Source organism: Olea europaea, chromosome 11 (assembly GCF_002742605.1).
Source record: "Olea europaea var. sylvestris chromosome 11, O_europaea_v1, whole genome shotgun sequence".
NCBI classification, from domain to species: Eukaryota; Viridiplantae; Streptophyta; class Magnoliopsida; order Lamiales; family Oleaceae; genus Olea; species Olea europaea.
The window spans coordinates 6,553,924-6,563,496 of NC_036247.1; the positions used below are offsets into that span (position 1 = coordinate 6,553,924).

The 9,573-nt window shown below is 39.5% G+C and overlaps 2 protein-coding genes across 2 annotated transcripts; one reads left to right on the forward strand and one right to left on the reverse strand.

Moving 5' to 3' along the window:
• Positions 1–2,471: 2,471 nt before the first annotated feature.
• On the forward strand, positions 2,472–3,442 carry LOC111404867 (fasciclin-like arabinogalactan protein 11). Its single transcript, XM_023033599.1, has one exon. It carries the CDS (start codon positions 2,539–2,541, stop codon positions 3,358–3,360), a length of 822 nt encoding a protein of 273 aa, XP_022889367.1. The 5' UTR covers positions 2,472–2,538; the 3' UTR covers positions 3,361–3,442.
• Positions 3,443–4,341: 899 nt separating this feature from the next.
• On the reverse strand, positions 4,342–8,433 carry LOC111404384. Its single transcript, XM_023033197.1, has 9 exons — positions 8,025–8,433; positions 7,781–7,942; positions 7,284–7,660; positions 6,932–7,026; positions 6,647–6,832; positions 6,398–6,532; positions 5,903–6,356; positions 5,464–5,703; positions 4,342–4,422 (listed from the first exon to the last, which is right to left on the reverse strand). Exons 1-9 carry the CDS (start codon positions 8,431–8,433, stop codon positions 4,342–4,344), a joined length of 2,139 nt encoding a protein of 712 aa, XP_022888965.1.
• Positions 8,434–9,573: the final 1,140 nt, after the last annotated feature.

Genomic DNA, 9,573 nt, shown 5'->3' on the forward strand with positions numbered 1-9,573 from the left:
TTTCGACTATAAGATAAATACGCCGAAATTGCATGTCGTCAAGTAAATGATATTTGATTTAATTATATTGATGAAACTTTTCTTTTCTTATCGTTATTTTTAATTTTCTTTAAAAAATTGTACACGCTACAAAAAATTGTTCGTGTACAATTTTTAACTCCACCTACTAAAAATTTAAGTAGCCGGTCCCAAATCCGGATAAAGGAGGAGGGTTTATATTTTATCTATTTTAAAAAGAAAATAAATAAAATAAAGCTTTCATATTTATTTTTTCTATCTCTTTTAGTTAAAAAAAATTTACTTTTTTATTTTTCAAATTACCTATTTGTTCTCAAAAAAAAAAAATTAAAAACGACGTCTACTTGCGAGCCGGGCTCGGTTCGGCCCATGAGCTACCCACGAGCCGCGAGCTCGCCCTTTTTTGGACGAGCCGAGCTCGTGGTTTCATGGGCCGAGCCGAGCCATTGACATCTATAGTCTTTGCAATCAAATGGACCATAATTGTAAATGAACTAGACCTGTATATAAGAGGCGAATGGGCCAAGTGGACCGAACCCAAGCCAAGGCTCAAAAGTAGTTAGATGATTTAATCGGCCCAATCCAGTTGAATATCAATGCAGGGTCAACATATATGGGACCCCTTCTGTCATGCACATACTACGTAATTTATAGATATAATAGGCTCCGAAGTATTAAAAAATATACCAATTTTCTTGTATTAAAAGGACATATGTTCCACTGGCCTTCAAAATGAAATGTAAATTGCTTCCCCCTCCACCGAAAGGGATAACGAGCCGTTAGCTCGCCCTTTTTTGGATGAGCCGAGCTCGTGGTTTCATGGGCCGAGCCGAGCCATTGACATCTCTAGTATTTGCAATCAAATGGACCATAATTGTAAATGAACTAGACCTGTATATAAGAGGTGAATGGGCCAAGTGGACCGAACCCAAGCCAAGTCTCAAAAGTAGTTAGATGATTTAATCGGCCCAATCCAGTTGAATATCAATGCAAGGTCAACATATATGGGACCCCTTCCGTCATGCACATACTACGTAATTTATAGATATAATAGGCTCCGAAGTATTAAAAAGTATTCCAATTTTCTTGTATTAAAAGGACATATGTTCCACTGGCCTCCAAAATGAAATGTAAATTGCTTCCCCCTCCACCGAAAGGGATAAATTGTCCTCCACTCATTTACATGCCATCGTCAATGTCTTCACCAGAGTCATATTTGGAATGTTTTTCGTCATCACCAAGAATTTGCGGTGTCCAAGTTCTTCACTCCATTAATAGACAAGTTGAACTAAAAAGGAATACAAGGATCAATATCAGAGGAAAGTAGGAAAGTTGTAACATATCTTATTTATTTTCGAACAGTAAATAAGATATATTATAGTAGTGTTAATTGAATTATATGAAGAGTTTTTATTTTTTATTAACTAATAAAAGATCGGAAAATAATTAATTACCTTAATAAAATATAAATAATTATTTATACGTACAATACACTATCGTCAAACCAAATTTACAATACATTACTACAGCCAAATCAAAGGAATTCTTATTCCACAAAAAATTTACAATAAAATCCTTTGAGATAAGCGATATAAATTTGTGGACCAATAATTCGTAAGCAACTTTTTAGGTCTTTCAATCTATTAGCCTAAAAGTTGAAAATTTTATAATTATTAATTTTTGGACGTTTTAATCCAATTGACCCAAAAGTTTAAAACTTTATATATATATATGAAGAAAATTGAAAAAAATATTAATAATGCACACCCATGTGAGCCTAGGCACGGTCAACACTTTTGTTGATCGTTAAATTAATGCATAGGTTCTAGGTGTGACGTTTTTGCCATGGACGCCATTTAGAACACTGTTATAGAGCTAACCATGAAAGAGCACAAATCAAAGAGAATATTCAGATCTCAAGGTTTCAAGATTTTCAATCCAAAATACGCTATCTTCAATTCACCGCCTTCTGGTAAGGCCTGAGGAAGAAAATGTCGAATAATAAAATGTGAAATAAACTCAATTCCAATCACTGACACTGAAATCATACTGCCTAATGACACTGACATTATCTAATTCAATCATAATACAGAAACTATTTAAACCCTTTATCTTATCTAATCCAATCACTGACATTGAAATCATTCTGCCTAATGATTTCTCGTACACAAACATTGAAACTTGAAGAAAAATATATGTTCGAAATTCATTAGGCTATGCCAGCATCAATACTAGCCAAGTTGTTCTCCTCCTAATTTAAGCAAACCAGTAGCTGCCTTAACACTGTCGGAGGTTTCTTGCCACCTTAAACTGCACCTTTCACCTTACTCAACAATTATTGGCCATCTCAAGTGTGTACGTGCGTGTGCGGGGCATGAGAGTTTTTTTCTTCTTATTTTTGCGAGAAAAAATCTTCCCAGTCAATATAAATAAAGCTCTCTCCTTCGAGTTCTTTCATCTATAATCAAGGGGTTTATTCATTATTCTTAAAACCCAACAAGAAAGGGGAAAAACTGCAAAATGGAAAAGATATTCTCTACACTCCCTCTTGTGTTCTTCTTATTCTTCTTTCAGTGCACTCCTGCGCTTTCGCAGAGTCCGGCTCCGGCTCCAACACCTCCGGTGCGGGCTCCTGCACCTCCAACGCCAGCTCCTGTACCTCCAACGCCTGCTCTTGTACCTACAGCACAGGTTCCTGCACTTTCCGGTCCCTCCAACATCATTGCTATTCTTCTAAAGGCCAGGCAATATACGACATTTATTCGACTCCTAAAAAGCACCCAAGTGGCTGATCAACTAAATTCACAGATTGACAATTCAAACCAAGGTCTTACAGTATTTGCTCCAACTGATTCTGCATTCAGTAACCTCAAAACAGGAATGTTAAACTCTCTGACCGATGAACAGAAAATCCAGCTGATCCAATTCCACGTCATATCTTCATTTTTCTCTGTCTCCAAATTCCAAACTGCAAGCAATCCACTAAAAACAGAAGCTGGTAGTGAAGAACAATTTCCACTCAATGTCACTGCAACTGGGAATCAGGTGAACATAACGACTGATATGGTTAATGCAACAGTGGCAAGTACAGTATATACCGACAAGCAGCTAGCCATATATGAGGTTGATAAAGTACTCCTTCCGCAGGGTCTATTTGCACCTCCACCGCCAGCTCCTGCACCACTGAAACCCAAAAAACTCCCGGCTTCAAATTCTCCCCCCTCTGATGATACTACTACTCCTTCTGCCGATACTTCTGATGGAATTCATCTGTCCCGACATGAATTGTGTTCAATATCCAACATCGTCCTTGTTTTGGCAGTATTCGTCTTGAGTGTGTGAACAGTATGTGCTAATGGAGTTCTTTGTATCCCTGCTTGTATTATCTTTGCCGAATTAAATTCTCTCACGTGTTTCGTCATTATGCAACTATTATTTTTTCGTTTTCAGCATATCAAACTCGTGCCTTATAATAAAAACTATGAACACAAAAATGCATGCAAGAATCACTGACATTCTTCTACAAATAAAAATTTCGTAATTTTTCTTCCGCAACTTTAATCTGAAATGAATTTTATTTCTACAATTCGTGATAGTTTGATGGACGCTTCAAACTAGCAAAGTAGAGCAAAAGTATTCCCAAGCCAAGAATGTGCACCCTCGATTACTGCAATTCCAACAAACTGATTTGATTCAGGGTTACAAGTCGTATCCCAATTTTACGTACCACCTCTCAGAACTCATTCATGTTGGAGTAATTTTAAATATGGGCTTCAAATTCGATTGTATATTTTCCGGGTTAAATGTACGGCTCACAATGACATTATGATTAGGCCAATTATGTTAAGTGAAACTTGAGCCGTTTTACACCTTACGGGATTTATTTGATATAATGTGATAATTTCAAGTATGTGGGCTGGAATTATGCATAAACCCTAATTAGGGTTTAAGTCAATAATGGGACGACTAAATAAATTTCTATATGAAGGCTAGGTCCCCTCTCCTTTCCATATTATTTTATTAGCTTGCCTCATTGATGGCCAACACTTTTTTGAGAAGCAAGAAGGAGAATATCTGACTGCTATTATTTATATCAACGATGGCTTCCCCAAGTATGAATTCGATTTATTAATTTATTATATTGTGATTATTGATTCTTAGCATGATTATAATTAAATTCAACAATTGGTATCCGAGCTACATGCCAAGATCAGAATCCTTAGGAAAAAAATAGCTTTCTTTTCAATTTGCTGACTTAATCATTCTAAAATTTTTGAGGGCCGACCAATTCTTAAATTTAAGTTATCTGATTTCTTTTAGACATCAATTAGGTGGGTAAACCATGATAATCCCACTGAGATTTTGCCTCTTGAATGACACAGGAAAAAGGTGAAAACTGTAAAACTAAAAGCACAAAAAATAAAAATAAAAATTATTACTTTAATGCGGTACATGGTTTCACGGGGTGCCGTTATTCTTGGCACAGAAAGGGACACCATGCGACAATAGTCTGCTCCGCTAGACTACCTTCTGCCTTTTCTCGGTCGCATCGGGACGAAAGAAAATTTGATTACAATTTTGTAGAAAGCTTACAATAGAGAATTTGAATACATTGAAAGTAAATTGAATGTTGATTGATGAAAACTGAACATTACAATTGACGAAAACAAAAAATTACAATTGCTGGTGCAGGGGACGGACACCAGTGAGCTTGAAAGATTTTTGAATGACTAATACCCCCTATAATAGTATTCTGAACGAAAACTTAAGTGACAGGAATAGACGTTTAAAAGACGAGGAATCATACTAAACGTTTACTAATATCAGAGTTATTTTACAACTGAAATAACTATTACAATGAAAATAAAATTACAACTCAAACTTGAAGTAATATTTACAATGTGCGGTCGAAGTTGGGCAAACTGCGACTACGATAGTGTCAAGGGGCTAAGTAAAGCTGCGGTTCCTGACATTCTCCCCCATTTGTTTTGGTGACGTCCTCGGTGCCATCAATGCATGATATGCTTCAATTAATGATTTGAAGGCTCCGAGATCTTTCTCTCTTTCCCAAGTATTCTCATCGCTGCTGCATCCAATCCATTTGACCATGTACTCCTGATGATCTTTTCTAGAAGCCTGAGTGATTCGATGGTCAAGAATAGCTTCAGCAACTTTCTTTCCAGCTTTCTTCAGTTCAAACACAAGTCGCTTTGGCTCATTTCTAGATGCGTCCTCCTTATCTGCAAAGTATGGCTTCAACACACTAACATGAAGGACCTTGTAGATTTTACACCATGAAGGGAGTTCAACTCTGTATGCAACTCTTCCAATCCTTTTTACGATGGGTAATGGTCCAATGTATTTTGACGTCAATCTTGAGTCCTTCCCTCTTGTTAGTTTGTAAACATTTCTGTCGGGAAGCTTAACCATTACCAGATCTCCAACATTGAATTCAATGAAATGGCGCTTTAGATCTGCAGCCTTTTTATACCGTTCTTGAGCTTTCTCAAGATAACTCCGAGCAATTTCAATCTTTCGTTTCCATTCTTGAGAAAAGTTCTTTGCTTGAGGGGACTTGGTACTTCGTTCGATATCCACTGTATGAGGGAGTAGTGGTTGCTGGCCAGTAACAATCTCAAAATGACTCTTATTGGTGGAAGAGCTCTTTTGGACATTGAAGCAAATCTAAGCCGCATTCAAAAGTTTTACCCAATTTTTCTGCGAAATAGAGATAAAGTGCCGAAAATATTCTTCTAGCATAGAATTAAAGCGCTCCGTCTGTCAGTCAGATTGTGGGTGAAAACTAGAACTCATGCTCAAAGTTGGACCAAGAAGTTTGATCAGTCCAAAATATGCCAGTGAAACGAGGATCTCGATCACTGACAATGTCCTTAGGCAGTCCCCAGTATTTGACAATATGTTTGAAGAAGAGTTGAGCTGTCTCTTCCACGGATACATACTTAGGCGCTGCAATGAAAGTTGCATATTTTGATAAATGATCCACCACAATGATGATAGTACCAAAATCCTCAACTTTTGGCAATCCAATAATGTAGTCCATCGATACACTTTCAAATGGCCGGGTTAGGACGGAAAGGGGCTCCAGCAAACCTGCCCTTTTCTGATGATCTGCCTTATCTTGCTGACAAATAAGACAGGTTTTTACATAGGTTGCAATGTCGTCCCGCATTTGAGGCCAGTAGTATGCACGTTGCAGTAGTGCACAAGTGCATTCCTCTCCGGGATGCCCTACCCAAATCGTGTCATGGCATTCTGTAATTAGTGATTTCCTCAAATCTCCGCCCTTAGGACATATAGGCGGTCTCCCTTTGTCTTCACTAGTTACCCATCGAGCCAGAACTGTCGAGTTTTACCCTACTTGATGAGGTCGACCAAATATTGAGTAGCCGGGTCCTTCTCCATAAGTGCCCGAATTTGGTCTCTAGTGTTCGTGGAGACGGTGCTCCCTGAAAGAACAGCTATGGAGCAAATGGCAGCCAAATCGGCTCGTCGACTAAGAGCATTAGCAACATGATTACTAGATGCGGGACGATACTCTAACATAAAATTGAACTCCGAAAGAAATTCCTGCCAACAAGCCTGCTTGCTCGATAGTTTTGGCTAGGACATGAAGTAACTAACTACAGTGTTATCTATCTTCACAATAAATGAAGACCCAAGCAAATAGTGACGCCATCCTCTGAGACAATGGACTACTGTCAACAATTCTTTTTCATGTGCCGAGTAACGACGTTCTGTTTGGTTTAACTTCCGGCTCTCATATGCTACCGGATGTCCTTCTTGCATGAGGACTCTACCAAGTGCAAATTCTCAAGCATCTTTATGAACTTCAAATGGTTTAGTCATATCCGGTAAGGCTAAAACCGGGTTCGTCCACATGGACTTCTTCAACCTATCAAAAGCAGTTTGGTATTGGGATGACCAATCCCAATCCTTATCCTTCTTTGTCAATTCAATAAGTGACAGTGCAATTTCTGAGTAGCCTTTCTAAGTGGCAGTGCAATTTCTGAGTAGCCTTTCACAAATCTTCGATAGTAATTACATAACCCAAGAAATGAACGTACATTATGTACGGTTTTTGGTGGTTGCCAATCTTTGATGGCTGTAACCTTCTTCGAATCCATGCAAATTTTACCTTGTTCAATGATGTGACCCAAGAAACTGATAGATGTCTGAGCAAATGAGCATTTAGACGGCTTGGCATAGAGTTCATTCTCCCGTAGCCGATTAAAAACTTGTCTCACATGCTGGACATGTTCCTCCAATGTCTCGCTGTAGATTACTATGCCGTCCACGTATACCACGACAAAATCATCTAAGAACCCGTGAAGGACCTGATTCATCATAGTATAAAATGTTGTTGGAGCGTTTGTCAAACCAAAAGGCATCACTTTAAATTCAAACGCTCCATATCTGGTTACCACCGTAGTCTTTGCTTCGTCTCCCTCCTTGATCTGAACTTGCCAGTATCTGGACCTAAGATCAATTTTTGTGTAATACTTCGCCTGACCCAATCGATCGAAGCAATCCGCAACCAGTGGGATAGGATAACTATTCTTTACGGTGATCTTGTTCAAGGCTCGATAGTCACAGCACATTCTAAGAGAACCGTTGGCCTTTTCTGAAACAATACAGGAGCTCCATATGGAGACTTTGCAGGCACAATGATTACACTCTCCAATATTTCTCCCAATTGCTTCCTAAACTCTTCAAGCTCAGGCTAAGACATACGGTATGGTGCCCCTGGCGGGAGGTTTGGCTCCTGGAATAAGTTCAATCTCATGATCAATCGTCTTTCTTGGTGGTAATTTCTTTGGTAATTCATCCGGCATGATGTCTTCAAATTCCTGAATAAGTCTTTTAACGGGTTTTGGAATAGGACCATTCGCCTCTTCGATCTCCTCTAATCAAAGAGTGCACAAAAAAATAATGTTCATTTCTCTTAAAATCCTTACTAAATTGCATGGCTGTGATACTCTTCTCACCCATCCTCCCAACCTGTGTAGGGATGACACACGGCTTATTACCCATCATCATTAACGAATCGGAATATGGCAACACTGCTGTCTTAGTATCCCAAAGAAATTCCAATCCCAGAATTAGCTTGAAATCATCCATCTGAACTGCAGATAAATTTGTCCTTCCCTCGAAAGGACCTGCTTTGATCAACACCGATTTCACTACTCCAGCTATTGGTTGAGCAGTGGAGTTGATTGCTTTGACTTTTCCACTACCCTTTTCCAGAACAAGTCCGAGCCGCTCTACTTCGATACATGCAAGGTAGATGTGGGTAGCACCAGTATCCACCATAGCCCTGATTGGCTTCCCATTGATTTTTACATCAATGTACATTAAGCCTTTGGCCCTACAAATTCGAGCCTTGGCTTCTTCCATCTTTGCCTCTTTCAATGGGACATCATCTTTTTCAGCAACCCGATGTGACAGTGTGTTGCACCGATGTGAAAATGCCCCAACTACGTCCTCATCCTCTTTGGAGTCGGTCTCACTATGACAATTAGCCTGCGGGGCCCTTGCTTTGAACTTGACCTACCACTTGCTAGCTAATAATATGCATTTACCATCCGCTTCTAAGGACACTCCGACACTCGTCCTTCGCATAAAAAGCACTTCAATTTGGGAGTGACAACAGTTCGGCCCTCCATTGCTTTTACTTTGTTCCAATTGTTATTGTTGCAGCCGTTAAAATTTTCTTGACGGCTATTATGATAGTTTCCCCGAAAGCCTCGGGTGTTTTGATAGGCTCCTTCGTTATTCTGAGAGTAACGCTCTCTCCCATTTGGGTTCAAGCTGGGTCTATAACGTCTGTTACCACCTCCAATTGCTTGATTACTCCCCGAAGGTCAATCTTTTCTAGATTTCGTTTGGTAGTTGCTCAAGCATTCGACGGCTCCCATGGCCGTGCTCAAATCAGTAACTTTCTGTCTTTGAAGTTTCGTGCATGTCCACGGTTTCAACCCTTCCATAAAGGTGAAGAGCTTATCCTTTTCCGACATATCTCGAATATTCAGCATATACCCCGAAAAGGATTTCACATACTCCCTAATAGAGCTTGTGTGTTTCAGGTCCCGAAGTGCCCGTCGAGCCTGATACTCGACACTTTTCGAGAAAAACTGCGATCTGATTGCTTCCTTAAGGAGATCCCAAGAATCTATTCGAACCCTGTTGGCCTGAATGTCAGCATATTTGGTTCGCCACCATAGTTTTCATCTCCACCCAGATACATGGTAGCTGTGGTTACCTTTCTAGCTTCATCTTCGATCGAAGCTGCTAAAAAGTACTGTTCCATGTCAAACAAGAAGTTTTCGACTTCCTTTGCTTCACGTGCCCCTCCATAGGTACCCGATTCAAGAATTCTGAGTCTAGGAGCATACTCAGGTACGAGAGCTTGTCCATTGCCCATCGCATGTTGGAATACTCGCAATTGAGCTCTCAACGATTCCATTTCATCCTGCAGATCAGGAATATTGCAACAGCTTCAGTCATTGTTGTGCAAGCCCTTTAGCTTTCATCCAA

Bases quoted from the DNA above. Each gene is read 5' to 3' on its own strand.
- LOC111404867 (XM_023033599.1), top strand. From the start codon at position 2,539: ATGGAAAAGATATTCTCTACACTCCCTCTTGTGTTCTTCTTATTCTTC.
- LOC111404384 (XM_023033197.1), bottom strand. From the start codon at position 8,433: ATGGAAGAAGCCAAGGCTCGAATTTGTAGGGCCAAAGGCTTAATGTAC. The intron at 7,943-8,024 runs GTGAGAAGAGTA...CTCTTTGATTAG, and splicing joins TACACAGGTTGGGAGGATGG to AGGAGATCGAAGAGGCGAAT. The intron at 6,357-6,397 runs GTAGGGTAAAAC...ATGGGTAACTAG, and splicing joins TATTTGGTCGACCTCATCAA to TGAAGACAAAGGGAGACCGC.